At 44.1% G+C, this 15605-nt stretch overlaps 2 protein-coding genes across 3 annotated transcripts in view; both read left to right on the top strand.

Annotated features, from left to right (window-relative positions):
• Positions 1 to 4095: 4095 nt before the first annotated feature.
• On the top strand, positions 4096 to 7154 carry LOC132445989 (peptide Y-like). The gene is made up of 4 exons (XM_060036018.1): positions 4096 to 4227; positions 4544 to 4732; positions 6193 to 6273; positions 6874 to 7154. The coding sequence occupies exons 2-4, from the start codon at positions 4545 to 4547 to the stop codon at positions 6896 to 6898; spliced, it is 294 nt and encodes a 97-aa protein (XP_059892001.1). The 5' UTR covers positions 4096 to 4227; position 4544; the 3' UTR covers positions 6899 to 7154.
• Positions 7155 to 8418: 1264 nt separating this feature from the next.
• Positions 8419 to 15605, top strand: part of mpp2b (MAGUK p55 scaffold protein 2b) — a 43027-nt gene continuing 35840 nt past the window's right edge. The window contains exons 1-2 of one of the 2 annotated variants that reach the window (XM_060036014.1): positions 8419 to 8764; positions 14630 to 14731. In XM_060036014.1, coding sequence (XP_059891997.1) covers positions 14701 to 14731 — 31 coding nt within the window. In that variant the 5' untranslated portion in view covers positions 8419 to 8764; positions 14630 to 14700. The remainder of the gene's footprint in view (positions 8765 to 14629; positions 14732 to 15605) is intronic. The other variant, XM_060036016.1, reaches the window with a different exon arrangement.

Here is a 15605-nt window from a genome sequence, read left to right as displayed (position 1 = left end):
TAGGGACATGTAAGGCTTTGACGCAGGACTCGGCAAAGCCACGTGTTTACATCATGTTGTATCCTAATAGAGATCAGCAATGTGCAAGCAAAGAATACGTCATTTAACTGTTCCCAGTGGGATACCTCATATTTGTAATACACGGCAGAAAACTTAATTTAGGCACGGATGTTATCAACTTGCAATGCAATTATTGTTTTATTTTGAACACCGACCTCTTATATCTCTTATATATGTATCATACATCTGATTTTGTCTTTCATTTAACACTTCTTTAATATCAAAAAAATATTATATTTCACAAAATGATTGCATCACCTCTCAACTCATTCAACTCCACAGTATTACAACGTTTCATATTCCATAATGTGTTGCGGCCAACCTTCACACAAGATGGACGCCTGGAAAGCACTCTGATCATATTAGAGGCTCCTCCATTGCACTAGATAAGGACACATATTTTTTCCTTTTTTTACCTGTCTCTCCCTCTCATTGCTGGAACTAGTCAGACAGACACTCCTGGGAAATGGCTCTCTGCAACAAAGAATGGTTTGTAATACTTATCTGACGTATTTTACACTTGGAAATGAAAATGGAATATGTTTTTGCTGTCCAGCTGAGGGGGGAAATGGATGGTCTCGAATAAAGCAATTTAGTCCGAGATTGAAATGATGTCTTACGTGAACGTGAAGGTCACATTTTCTTCACGTTTTCTTTTCTTGACAACCCCGTCACACAACTGCAAATGCAAGTTCCTTAAAGTAGCTCCAAACGACTAGGTGAAGTCCAGCAGCACCCATTATCCCCGGGCTCTGGACCTGCCACACTCTGGCGCTCTTAAAGTTTATTGGCCCTTTAGACCTTTTACCACTCATCTGAGTCTGTTGTTTTTTTCCGCACGGTCGAAAAAGCAGGCCAATGAGTGGTTCTTGGCCACGAAGCTGTTGTGTTTTCAATTGACTTTTTATGGCCCTGAAGAGCAGACAGAGGAGTTGATGGCGAGAGTCAAGGATCACCCGGATGACCCGGGGAAAGCCTTCGTTACAACGGGTTATGTTGTGTTGAGATATGGGTTTTTGTAGGTGCTTTGTGTAGATATGGATTGCCTTGGCTTGTCATGATCCTTTCACAGAATGACCCATGTATAAATATGATGATGAATAATACAATTGTTTAGTATAATGAATATTAGAAGCTTTAGTATTACATTTTCTGATACATTTACCATCTTATCGTATCCATTGACCTCACTAGAGGTCCACAGCTGGTTGAATTATAAGACACTAATGGACTACACATGGTCATACTAAAAGCCATGACTCACTCAGGCATATACAATGGATTATTGGTTATTACTGGCTATATCTTCTTTGAACAGAAGTGGAAAAATCTGTAAAGTTTGTATAATTGCTGTCTGTGTCTTTGCTGGTGTCACCATGCAGCTATCACACATTTGCAATATCATGGTTTTGAAACGTAACCATGGGGTGAGGGTGTTGGTTCCAAGTGAAAACATAGTTTTATTGAAACTACAGAGAAGATGATTATAATTTTGAAAATAAAAAGTAAAGTAGTTAATAAGGATGTGGTTAAGAAGATTTCCTACTTCACATTTTTTGCATTATTATTATTATTGAACTCAAGCTCTTTTGTAAATCCTTCCTGGATTGTTTAAGCGAAAACGGCAGCTGAACAAAGTTTGAACAAACCATCAGTGATCTTACCGCATCGGTGAACGAGCCGTGTGTGCAGACATACACATGTCAACAGATCACGCAACATCTGTAGCCTACGTCTGCTGTCGGGCGACATGCTTCCTCAGATAAGGACTGCGCGTTCACGTTTGGCTTTTAAACGGGAAAGCAGGAAGATCTCCCGGGTAAACAAATGCCACTGGGCTCGTAAAGATAGGCTATATGTGACGACTCTGCTAAATTTACTTAATGTCAGCACTTGAGACCTTCATGGTGCTTAGACTGGCGACAGCCTAATGTAGTGTGTGTGTGTGTGTGTGTGTGTGTGTGTGTGTGTGTGTGTGTGTGTGTGTGTGTGTGTGTGTGTGTGTGTGTGTGTGTGTGTGTGTGTGTGTGTGTGTGTGTGTGTGTGTCATTGGTAGGCCAATCGTTTAAAGAAATTGCGTCCATTTATCAGAAGAAGAGAAACTCCATGATAGATAGCTTAGGATACAGAACATGCTCTGAGTTCTGCTTTGGTGTATAGCCTTTGTATTGATCTGCATATCGTGCCACTGGTGACCTACAACTCTAGTAATGATGATGACAACAAACAATGTTAGGAGCTGCAGTGATGGATGTAGTTAAGGCCAAAGGAGAAGGCGGTTAACTGATATTCCCTGGACGAACTCATTTGTTTTAATGACTTAATGGCGCAACTGGTCTTCTCGTATCGGAAATCTTGTTTTGCAATTGAGAACTGTAAACTTAACATATAGACCATTGTGTGGCGCGGCGCCACAGAATCAACATCGAGCGCCACGAATTGATTCTGTCATTTCTTATTATTTAAAAAAATAATAACGTGATTTGGAAATCTAAAAATCGTTCCGTCCATTCATCTCTGCATAAGCCCATCATTCTCCATTGATCTCCCTGTCATTCTCTCACACACACACACACACACACACACACACACACACACACACACACACACACACACACACACACACACACACACACACACACACACACACACACACACACACCGGACTACTGTAACTACTATGGAGTGATAATAACAAAGACGTGAATCAGGCAATAAATCAAATTTCCTTGACAGCGGTAAGGTTCGGTGTGCATTAAAGTACAGACGGAGTGGACCAATTGCGAACTACTGCAGCTGCTCCAAGTTAAACCCCAAACTAATCGGAACTAATAGAATTCCATTCCGAACCGATTGAGGCGTATATATATGATACTTTTCTATTCCGATTGAGCTGTTCTTCCACATCTATGCGAATCAGATGTGTCCGCATGTAAACGCGGAGTTACATGCACACTCACTGACGGCCGCGTCGCCGTGCCGCGTCGCCGTGCTGCGCCGCCCCCCCCCCCCCCCCCCGCGCACCACACATTGGTCCTTGGTCTGTGGGAAACACTGTATATATATATATATATATATATATATATATATAGAGGAGCAATCAAAGTAAACATATAGCGTACGAGAAGAAAGTGTGTTAGTGTCACTTTGGTCATTAATTGTGAAATGACATGTCATAATGGGGTGATATTGTTGTGTTTAAAACTGCCACAGTGTTTCTCATGCGAGAAGTAACAAAACATGGTTTGAGTAGCAGAGTATAGCATATTTAGGATTTTACATAAATTAAATTGCCCAGTATCAGCAACCAAAAAACTCCCATGATACATTCTGATGTACATACCCTATCTGCTTTTTAAGTTGTCCTTTAAAGACGAGGACTAGGCTTACTTTAATAGTGGGGTCTAACACTCCAGTCCAGTCTTAATTGGTTGCTCTCGACGACTGTCTTAACGCCTTGAGCACACTTGAAGTGGCTGCAGTGTATGTGGTGTGCTAGTGGTGCGCGTTGGTCTATGCCGAGGAGCTATCCATTGTGCTGAAAGTTCACAACTGCATTATACATGGCTTCCTAAAGTGGAGATCAGGAGATCTGCTTTCCAATTAAGCCATTCAAAACAAATTGCGGAATATTTTTGAGGTAACGCATTCATTGATTGAATCATTGAAGATATTTTATGATGAACGTCAAAACTTTGAAGGACAAGTAGGCTATTATATCGTTGAATAACATTGGTTCTTTGGGCTTTGGAAATTGGGCTGTTTCTTAGACGGGCATCAAATGGGTCGCTATAACTCATTTATTTTTTGGCGACCCGAGGGGGGCTTGTGACGTCATCAACGAGTATGCCAGACAGAGCTCAGCAAAAACGAACCTGGTTAATAATATCCAGAATGAACATTGCATTTATCCAAAAATCATATTGACATAGTGAAGGCAGTAAAGTGTGTCAGGCATGCAGCCCACCGGGCTCTGCAGACGTGAATGACGATTAATAAACGCATTAATAAAAAGAGGAAAAAAAAAGGGTGGGGTTTGCTCTCTTCCCGGGGAGCAGGTATCCTCCCCACCGCAGGAGAACACGCTCGGCCTATATAATGTCTCGGAGCGAGGATCTTTCTGAACAGATCACTGCTACGGTGAACTATCTACAACAACAACAAAACGTAAGTCCTAGCCTACCTGCTTGTAGATCTTTTCGTTTAGTAAAGCCTATGCTGTACTTCAACTTAGAACCCTATTCATTGACTTGGCTCTATTATACATCTTTTTTATTTAGCAGCCTGTTAATGTATCATACTGTGCGATTTATTTATTTTATTGTGTTTGATTAACTCAGGGACCTTGGCCAATTATAACAAGTAGGCCTAATAAATAAGGTTATACCATCTGTTGCTCTGAACTGGACTAGTTTAAGAGTGGTTTGTAGTTCCGTCTGTTTGTAGAGTAATTGTTGAGTGAAGAGGCTGCTCTGTCTGACAGGATGGCCATCATAATGAGACCGTGGATCAGCTTCCTCGCCCTCGTGGTGTGCTTGCTCGTGTGTCTGAGCAACTTGGCGGACGCCTACCCGCCAAAACCGGAGAGTCCTGGGAGCAACGCGGCGCCGGAGGACTGGGCCAAATACCACACGGCGCTCCGACACTACGTCAACCTCATCACGAGGCAACGGTAGGGTTACTGCGACCTAGACTACCATGAAGGCTAACGATTACTATATAACAAAACGATATATTAAATGTTTAAGAAAGATATACCAATATTTATAATTCAACAGCATTTTCCTGAACTATAGCCTACTATACGTTTCCCGCTGACATACAGATTAAACTTTATTAACAAAGGAAATTCTTTACAAAGATTATACTGAAGTCCAATGTTAGGGCTTTGGAAAAAAGTCAGTCATAAATTAAATTACTCCATAATTAAAAACCCTTTTTGACTGCCCTCTACTAGACTCATCTAGGTCCAATCCTTTAACTATTTTTGCCATATACGCTTTTATCCTAAACTATTTAAAGGAGATTCAGATGCACATCACGAGGTAGGTTAGACACCTTGTTCTGATGCCTACAGGTGAGGGTGTTAACACCGCTATTGAACCCACCTGGGCCACAACGCTATCCCGTCAGTGAACGTGGGATAATAACAGTTAGGATTCAGTGAGTTTGTTAGAGATTTCTTACGATTTATATGTTTGTAATGTAATATTAAAGAAACAGTGGTTCTGTGGGAAGAAGGTCTGGCTTCCCTCAGACCGCAGGAGGAAGTTCAGACCTAATAACATCCCATAATGGATATCAGGAGCCGCCCCCAACTCTGCAGAGGGAGGCCAGACCACCAGGCAAATTAGGTTCTGCCTCCTCGGCCCACTAGCACCATTAGGCCAGTATAACTCCTCAAATTTGGCCTTCCAATCGAAGGTTTGCCTTAAAATAAAGAAGTGTTCAATTTGTCTTTATAAAAATATTAATATTAATATAAATATATTCATGTTGTTTAATGTTAATGTGTAAAATACATCTAAAATACTTCAAACATATTGAGGAGGAGACAATGATCACAGACAGCAGTGGTATCACAGCAGACACTTATGCTCCTCCGTCTACAGTTGGTGTGTGTGTGCGTGTGTGTGCGTGTGTGTGTGTGTGTACAATCTCCCCCCACCTCATCATTAAAGAGGTTTTACCTGCTGCCATGGTTAACTGTGTTGTTCTGTTGAGGCCTGTTAAATCCACCATGTGTGTTTACAAACCAAAAGAGACTCCAACAGCCGGGCGTCTCCTTTGGTTTGTAAATGATAATGGTGGCACATTTACAACTGATAAAAATGATTGATAACCCTACCCTCAATTGAAGAACAAACATGACACAAACCAAAGGCTTTTGCTTTTGTTATCTCGTTAGGTGTCTTAAGTAGCTACTTGGCCAGTAGCCAACGCATATTATTATTCTGAATTCCAATGAGACTTTACCTTTTAAATAAAGCACAAATAAATGTCTAAAAGCAATTTAATCGGTGCTTAAATACATCAGCTGCTCTTTGTCTCTTCTGCAGACCTTCATGCAATGTTGTGTGTGTGTGTGTGTGTCTGTGTGTGTGTGTCTGTGTGTTCTGTGACGTCATCCAGGTATGGGAAGCGAGCCACCCCAGAGCAGGAAGTGGCCAGGCTGCTGTTTGGAGTCAACCCCGACCGAGACACGGAGCCTCGGTGAGAAGGCTGGGTTGGCTTTGTTTCTCCCTTTACTTCTTTGAATCGCTCTAATTAATGATGTCTTGCTAGCAAGTCCACTACCGATCATGGTTTGTTTTGTTTTAAAAGCCATAGTTTTCAGTGCTCTTCAACATAGTGAAATATATCCTCTTGTCACTGTGAGCAAAATATCAGCCTACCTTAGAAAGAAACCGGTGTAAAATACTTTGTTTTTGACATGCTCTAGCTTAAGAAAAAAATGTATCACAAAGTGACCGTCAGTCGTAACCATGGAGATAACAGCCCACCCTTCTTCCTAGAATTCTCAGCCTGAAACACATTTTTTTAAAACTCACAATAACAGCTGAAACGGGGGGGGGGGGGGGGGGGGGGGGATATTACATGAAAAAGACACTTCGGTTTCGTTAAATCGCTTTTAACAATGTCGCAAAGCTCCCATCACCCACGCTTGTTACTGTCCTTGAACGACCCGATGCGTCGTGTTCCATGTTGATTCAACACCCCTCATCGACCCCTGTGGAGTACAGTGTGTGGGATCAATAGTGGGGTTGGTTTGAGTGGGGTTAATGATGTCGCTGTTTCTCTTGTTTCTTGCAGATCAGAGTACATTGATCAATGGTAGCCCCACCCGCTGACCTCTGACCTCTGACCTCTGACAACACCCTCCCCTGGACTCTGTTCAATACGACATTTTTCAGTGTGCAAGGAAATGTCCTCGCTCTGTCTGGTATTTTCATATTTTCACTCTATTTCTTTATCTCTGCCTTCCATGGACTGGTTTGTCTGTCTTGTTCATGTTTTCTGATCAGTTTTGCCATAAATTGTAAATAATTTGGTAACAAATGAATCACTTCAAAATAAAGTCTGAAATAAAAACACATGGTGTGGATTGTTAGCATACTGCATCAAAGGAGCTCATCATGCTATGTTCATATTTATATTCAAATTAGCCAAACTATCTCACATGTTCCTGTATTATTTGCACAACAGTTTTAACTTAAACTGTATATTTTTAGTATTCCTGATTTTTATTTGGCTGTAATATATTTTTGTTCGTATAGCTTTTTTTTTTCTTGCTTTTTTTTGGGGCTTGTAGCTAAACTATTGTTTGCTAACTAGTTGCCAATGAGAAAATGCAAGGGACCATGAATTCCATAGGCCTTCCTGTAATTTACATATCACACACGGTTATATTGTGTGATGTGCCAAACGGCAGTCTGTTTCATCCAGAGCAGCCAATTGACACCGACTGAAGGCGGCTTTCAACTCCGAAGTGTTTCACTTTGAACTCTATCTATTATCTCGTCCACTTTCATCTGTTGAGGTTTCGTGGTGTAGTTCTCTCGACCGACGTTGGATGGTGCCAATGAGCCGGAATATAGGCCTAGTAATTCAAACTCCAAGACCTACACGTATATAAATAATGTAGTATATAAATAATGCATTGATGACAAATCAAATAATATCAACAAACAGCGGACCTCTTGGGCGAACCGTAATTAATAAAACATCCAGCTTCAGAGAACATGTTGACCCGAGATATTCACTGCATGTTGCTGTAAGCAACATAAGATATGTGCACACATTTTGCCTTCCACGGAATCCACCTCCACAGTCTCCTCCAGTCTCTCTACCACAGGGACTTTCATATTCCCCCTCTCTCCCTCCCTTCATCGCTCACAGCCCTTCATTAATTAAACCAATAGCCAACAATTAGACGACACAGAGAAACAATCAAAAGTTAAACACCATTCAAACCAAAAACAATCCCTATAGGATAAAAAATAAATAATAATCTTCTGAAACAAAGCGTACTGCATAATGTAGTATATATACTTGTGTATATATAGATATAAACAGACGAGAATCTGTCTATATTGTACGGTGCTAAACTTTTCCAAAAATCGATCAATCTATCGATCTATCTATTTATCTAAAAATGATAGATTTATATCTGTATCCATATATATATATATATATATATATATATATATATATAGATCTATATCTATATATATATATATATACCATCATGGCCCAATTGTTCTCTGCCAATCTTCATTCGGATTGTACTTCTTAATATCGCCGCCAGATGGCACTCTTATATTATGACTTCTTTCATTTCAAGTTTCCTTGCCTTTACTTTGGCTTATTTTGTTGCCGACTGCCGTTGGATGGAAGAAGGGTACCGATAGAAGTTCAGGCGGGTCCAACCAGTACGTGACCGTCGTTATAAATGTACCTACCTTTCCTTTCACATCGGTCAAATTATCGCCAAATGATGTGTAGTAGCTGGTTATTGTAGTGCGCCTCATCGTTTGCGCTGCCGAAGGACTGACGCGTCTGGGCTCTCTAGGTAAAGTATCTGGGTCTTCTTAGTCGCTTCACTATTTGAAAGCGGTCGGTGGAGACCGCACCGTGCCACCGAAAAGACAGACCATCTCTATTTGCATCGGACGTCAAACGAAAAACAAGGTGGCCAAATCAGGTGAGTCCTCCTAGCCATGTTGCTAATCTAAGAGTCTAACAGCAAATCTTACACCATCGTTTTATCGGGGTCCGTCACACCGCAGGCGTTTAGGTGTATTGTACTGTCATAAATAACCGACGGTGGTCAATTAAATGAGTTTTACGCTCTCTCTGTAGGCTATATTCACTGATGTGTGAAACATGGATAAAACATATAATATTAATCAGTACGATATTTAGCAATGAAGTGCTGTCTGCTCGTGATGTCGATTACATATCAACCTTACAATTGATACCACTGCTGCAACATATTTAGGGACTCTCTGTCAAGGTGTGGACATGGAGCGATAATGCACCTGTTCGTGGCCACTGCGCATGCGCACACACGCAATGTCTCTGTGGTTAGTGCAGCCTGCCAGCAAGATCAGCCGAGGACAGGTACATTGATAACACTGCCTCGTAGTTTTCATATTTATTGATGGTTAGTGATTGTTCCAATGCATCCCCTGAGTAAAGTCATACCCAGGTCTGTCCGTCTTAGTATCTTGCCGTCTGTGATCGATCTAATATATTGTGTTATAAATTCAGTGCGATCTTCTGTATTCAAATTCTGCCATGTTCCAGTTGGATCCTATAGAAAGACGTTAGCCCTTTTAAAACGTAAGTTCTTAAAGCATATGCATTGAGTAAAAATAATTTATTTTAATAACTTTTCAGAATTCCTTACTTTGCAAACGTGTCAAATACTCGACCTGGTCTTAGAGCTTAGCAGGTTATACCAGAAGAAAATGAGGTTTTGAGAACCAAACATTCCCCTCAGGATTTGCTCATGGAGCCCCCATTAGAAGGCATTAGACTCGGACAGAAAGCAACTTCAGGCTGGTTAACAGGGTCTTCGTTCCGGACCCTGGAGCTCCGAGAGTGCATTGGACAGCGGTTGGACTGAACACCTAAACCAACAGATCTAGCTGTACTTTTCCAGAAACATGCGGTACGGCTGTGGTGCTGTTCCTCTATATTGTGGTCGCTTACCTAAGATAAAGATATGCACGAAGCCTTGATCATATTTTATGTTTAAATGAGTCATGGATCGGACTCTTATATCAGAGGTGACATACAGGGAGTTTAGAGGTCGTCCAAGCATGGGCGGCAAGCATGCCGACGAGTCTAGTGACGACCACCACTACACTGTTTTTGTCAAGTGCTTTTTAGAGCAGTCGATTTGCCTCCCAAGGCACTCTAGTAAGTTACTGTTGGCGACAGATGCTTTCAAGCGTTGGAAGTGCTGTCATTTGACCACCAGCTGGGATGTTGATGGGACCATTCCGAGCCATTTCACAATCCGCCCTGGACTGTCTGACGTCACATGTGGCGGAGTGTCCACCCGGTAAGCTATAAATAGATCTAGCTGACCAGTTGGTGCAGTCGGGTCGTGTGGATCTATGATCCGTCACACATCTGGGCGGACACACTGCCAGGTGTGATGTCGCTACAGGGTGTGTAATTGACCGATCAACATCTCACCTGGTGGTCAATTAGGGACCCGTCATTCAGGGAGCTGCTGGAAATGAACCGTGTGGGAGAGCTAAACTGCTGCCGGCATGGACCTGCAGGAAGAGGCGAGCAGATCTTCAGGGTTTCTTTACAGAACAAAATGAGTCTCCAAGCTGCATCTGTGACACTGCTCAGACCCCACTCCCCCCCCAGAGAGAGAGAGAGAGAGAGAGAGAGAGAGAGAGAGAGAGAGAGAGAGAGAGAGAGAGAGAGAGAGAGAGAGAGAGAGAGAGAGAGAGAGAGAGAGAGAGAGAGAGAGAGAGAGAGAGAGAGAGAGAGAGAGAGAGAGACCAAAACAAAACAAAGGATCTTGTTTTCCTTGCTTGTGGTTCCTCCGCAGGCAGTGGCATTTGCAGCGTTTTAAAAAGAAAACACAGGGAATGGCAATCAGCAGGCTTTGGCAAAGAGAAGACGCCGCTGATGAAGACGCGTCTGCTTTTGTTTCCACGTCGAGTCGGCACTGAGATTAACCCTCTTTATACTCCCCCCCCCCCCCCCCCCCCCCCCCCCAACCCACACTTAGAGATAACACGCACACACACGCACACAGACATGCAAACACACGCACACACTTTTCCAAAACAGGTCTGCTGCTGGCATGACAGCTGTTGCCGTAGCGACTGCAGACAGCTCCGAGCACCACCACCACCACCACCTCCCCCTTCTCCTTCCAGCAGTTATGAGATGCCATTTTCATCACATTGACTAGAGTTACGCCCGGACGTTTGGCCCCTGGCCAGGATCTCTCCTGTGGAGAGGGAGAGGGTTTGGGGGACACTGAAAGAGCCGAACCCTATCCCCTCATGTCTCTGTCCTTGAGTTACGGCCGCAGGTGCCCTTTCGTGAAAACTAAAAGTATGTCGGAGGGGGAGCGAGGGCGGAGACAGGAGGATGGGTTCTGGGTGTGGGTGAGTGACGCCGGGCTGGAGGTTATGTTCTGAGGTCCTTTAGCGGTAGCTTTGAACCAACCACGTACACAGGCATTTTTCAGTTCTACAAAAGAGAAATCTATAAAAATAATGAGTAAAACAATGACCCTGAGTGGCATTTAAATAAAAATATATACCTTTTTAGTTTGAACAAGGTGTAATTGGCTCCCCAACGTCACTAGGTCACAACATACTTTTGAACAAAGTCAGGTTCATTAGCCACCTGGCTGTGAGTTTAGACCGCTCCACCACTGAGAAAAGGGATATAATCGCAAATATATATTTGTTCCTCGCGGGCACTCTCACCTACCTGCCAGCTGGTGACACGTGTTTTTTTTGTTGCCATATCAATATGTATGAGGCGCGAGTTTCCAACCCTCCAGACTCTTCAAGTGCGTTCAAGCGCGAGGCGTACGACCTGGAACACGAGTTGAGTCGGCTGTCATCTTTTTAGGGCCCCCGGATCCTTCTGTTCCCCTCCAGCGAACCTCAAGCGGCTCCGACCTCGGAGCACACTCAAAGTAAATAGGTGGAGGGCATTTGCATAGGTCTAAGCTTCGTTTTCCATTCCTATTTTTATTTTTTCAGACATACAAAAAAAATCCTATCTTTTGTCTCATTCTTCTTCTGCGTTCTTTTTGGCTGCACTATGAAGTTGGAGTGCTCCCTGATTAACTAGCCTGTTGTTCAGCAGAGGCCTTAATCGAAAGCAGCTTACAGGGGAAATGGATAGGAGCCACATGATGCCAGAATCAAGGGCGAGTCGCCCAGGGTTTGGTGTCTTGCTTGGCTTCAGTCGCTGGAAACAAGGTTTGCGTCTTCTATTGATCCATCGGGCCGTGAGTTGAATTGATGAGTCCCCCTTAGATGGTACCAGGGGGATTGGTACGACATTAACTGAACACTGTGAGTGGATCTCGATACGGCAGCTTGAGAGAGCTCACCCTTGCCGTGATAATATTCGATTTGGCTTGCCCCAAAAAGAGTTATTTCTCTCCGCTGTTATCGTTGTTGGATCTTAATCACCATGTTGTGGCGATGTGCATATTCATTACTAACTGGGAGCGCTCTAATTCGTACATCACGCGTTGCTTTTACCCCTCCCCATTTACTCGTCCCTCTTCAGCTAATTACTATTTTATGCATTTTTCCTGGTTGCCATGGCAAAGTGCTTGGGAAAGAATGGCGAGAGAGAGAGCGGCTTGTGGTTGTCTTGGATACAACCGTTTTCCTCGTGTGAAGTAGAGAGACAGCAGCACGAGAAAGAGAGACAGAGGGAGAGAGAGAGGGAGAGAGAGCAAAACCTGTGGGAGAGGAGAGCTATTTTTAGGCCTGACGCCAACACACACGTGTGGTATGGCGCGCACATTGCTTGTTGAGCGCTGTGCATGTGTGCGTGTGCGCACATGTGTGTGTGCGTGTGTGTTAGTATGTTAGTATGGATTTTGGGAGAGTATGCGCGGTGGAAACAGCCCAGGGCACGCTGTGTATCGCTGCCATACAACCTAACGACACAGAAAGCCCCACTCTGGGTCAGTGTGTGGTGAGCGAGTCACACGCTGACGTGGACGTTGACCATGGGATGAACCAGGTCACCGGGGGAATCAAAGGGATGGATCGGCGACAGAATGGATTCATCAGCGAGACTTTATATTGGTGACATAATGTGGCTCCTCCTGCAGGATTAAATATTTCCACCCGTAATGGGTGTTTGGATGTGTTTTGTATTCAGGTGAACCGTATCTCTGCAGTCAAGTGTGCAGGGAATGAAGACACACATGGCAATTAATGCACGCACGCGCACACACACAGAAAGGAAAACACAGCTGGCTAGCTGTTTTAATTGGCTTTGGGGGAGCTCCCTAGATGGAGCTAATGTGTGTGTGTGTGTATGTATGTGTGTGTGTGTGTGTGTGTGTGTGTGTGGGGAGGGTGGAGGGGGGGGGGGCATGTTTATGCAGATTACCTGCATACTGTGAGAAGGGTATTGTGGACCCCCTGAACTACGAGAGTGTCTGAAGGTCTTGACAGCTCAACTGGATTCAGATGTGATTTGAATTCTATCAATTTTTCTTGCTGTGGAATATATTTGTCTTTTGTGTAAACTCAGCACACACATTACCTGTCTCACACACCTCCTAACCTCTCAAAGAGACAGCCTTTCTGTGATTCTCTCTCTCTCGCTCTCGCTCTCGCTCTCGCTCTTCCCCCCCCCCCTCCCTCCCTCCCTCCCTCCTTCCCTAAGGGGATATTTTGAGCTCCCAGGGGCTGCAGCCTAATCAGCTTTAGCTCCCTATTCTTTCTCATGCTCCCAGTGCCCCTTTTAACAAGCTCTCCTCTCTCGTCCTAGAGCAGAGATAGCATAGATATACACACGCACGCACGCACACACACACACAAAGTTTAGATGAAAAATATATATTTTGTGTAAACTTTACCGTTTGCCATACCACCTACAAGATGTCGCCGTGGCAACATGAACAGTGCATCCCTGGTAACCGCTGGCAATCTCTGCTATCTATTACGGTAGTTCTCTTTTTCTACTACACTTTTCAACGGTCATCCCAAAGGTTAAGCACTACTTATTCCTCCGCAAGTCAAAATACGATGTCTGCGCTTCTGTTATTGCCCCTAAGCCAAGCATATCTTATTAAACAAATAAGTATCCACCAACTTCCTACACTCGCCGTTCGACTGATAAGCTTCACACAGTTGCCAGGGCTGCATGAAACGGTTTACATTCAACATTTTAACTGTGTGAGGAAAGGGTAGTGGCGTTTCATTTAAACAGTTTTCTGTACCCATATCGCTCTCTGCCTCATTTTAAGTTCACAGTAACTCATGTACATTTTAAATCCCAAACTATCTTGGATCGTGTGAAATGTTTAAATTACCTTACTCCCCCCGTCCCAATAGAGCAGATAATGGGTTGACATCAGTAAAGAAATTGGCCACGCTATTTATACTCAACAAGGTCAAATGCTTCTGGACAGTAGGGGTTTGCATTTGCCCCGGTGGGAATACACAGGATGTGTTGATTTATCCCATTTCTAATCCACTCCCAACTCCCCAGATCATCAGAAGTCTCAACAGCTTCTCTGGGCCTCTGGAAATCATCTCATTAAATGAAAAATACAGTTCCAGAAGATGCAATAAGTTTTTCTAAATGTTGGGGCACGATTTTTGCTTTCGTTAAAAGACTAAATTACTATAAAGAAGTGCACCGTCAACATATATTAGCAAAACCCTGCTCCTTCTAAGCCCCACCCCCTTCTCCCCCATCCTATCAGCTCTTCCTCCACTCTCTGGTCTTATTTACTAATAAGGGGTTTACATTGAGATCCATCTTCCAGATTCCTCCTCCTGTTTACCATGTCTTTCTCCCCCCCCACTCCCCCCAGCCCCCTCTTCCTTCCCCAACTCCCTCTCTGCAGCTGACCTGACGAGATCGCAGCGGCAGACAATTTCCAAAATGCCAGTGGCATCGGCATGCTCAGACTCCGGTAAGTGGATTACATCTCGCGCCGAGGACGACTTGTCTCTGTGTGTGTGTGTGTGTGTGTGTGTGTGTGTGTGTGTGTGTGTGTGTGTGTTTGCATTTGTGTTTTTGTGTGTGTGTGCTATAATGTCTGTATTTATGGTGTGCCATAGCAGACAGGGCGAGAAGACGGAGAGAGACAGAGACTTGGCGTCGTTGGGTGCTCGGTCACCCCTCCAAGATCTTACGTGACTTAATGAGATGAGAAATGGTGGGGGCTGAAACTTCCTGCTCAAATTAGTATTCTTCATATTCCATCAATATATATCTTACATAACCCGTCTCACGGGCGGCTGTGGATCGTTGTCCATTGAGATGAAGTCCGGCGTGCGTGAGTGTGTGTGAGAGGATAGCGTTGCGAGGCTCTTGTGTCGGTGGGTGGTCCTTTTGGCCTCGCATGCTCTCATAGAAAGCTTAAACGCTGTTGAAGCACTGCCAGCAGAACCACATCCACGGTAATATCAAAAGATAATACCGTGCATAGTTGTGAGGGCAGTCCTCTGGGCCCCGATGTGGGGGAGAGATGGAGAGACAGTCGAGGCCGGTGGGAAGGGATAAAGGGAAATCATGCTGCAGGATTCTCACCTACAGGTGCGCGGCTGGCTTTCTGCCATCTTTTAAAACGTTTTAGTGTTGGATAAGGTGAGGTGACGGAGAACACAGCACCCAGCCAGGGGAGAGAGGGAGGATGGGAGAGGGAGTGAGGGAGAGGGAGAAGGGAGTGAGGGAGAGGAGAAGGGAGGGAGGGAGAGGAGAAGGGAGGGAGGGAGAGGGGAGGGTGGGATAGAGGGGGATGATCGATGGGCATGCGGTCAGATGAGGTGAATGTTGTCCACAGT

Source organism: Gadus macrocephalus, chromosome 18, assembly GCF_031168955.1.
Source record: "Gadus macrocephalus chromosome 18, ASM3116895v1".
Lineage (NCBI taxonomy): Eukaryota > Metazoa > Chordata > Actinopteri > Gadiformes > Gadidae > Gadus > Gadus macrocephalus.
Note: the sequence above shows the minus strand (reverse complement) of the source record. Positions and strands in the feature narration are given on the sequence as shown.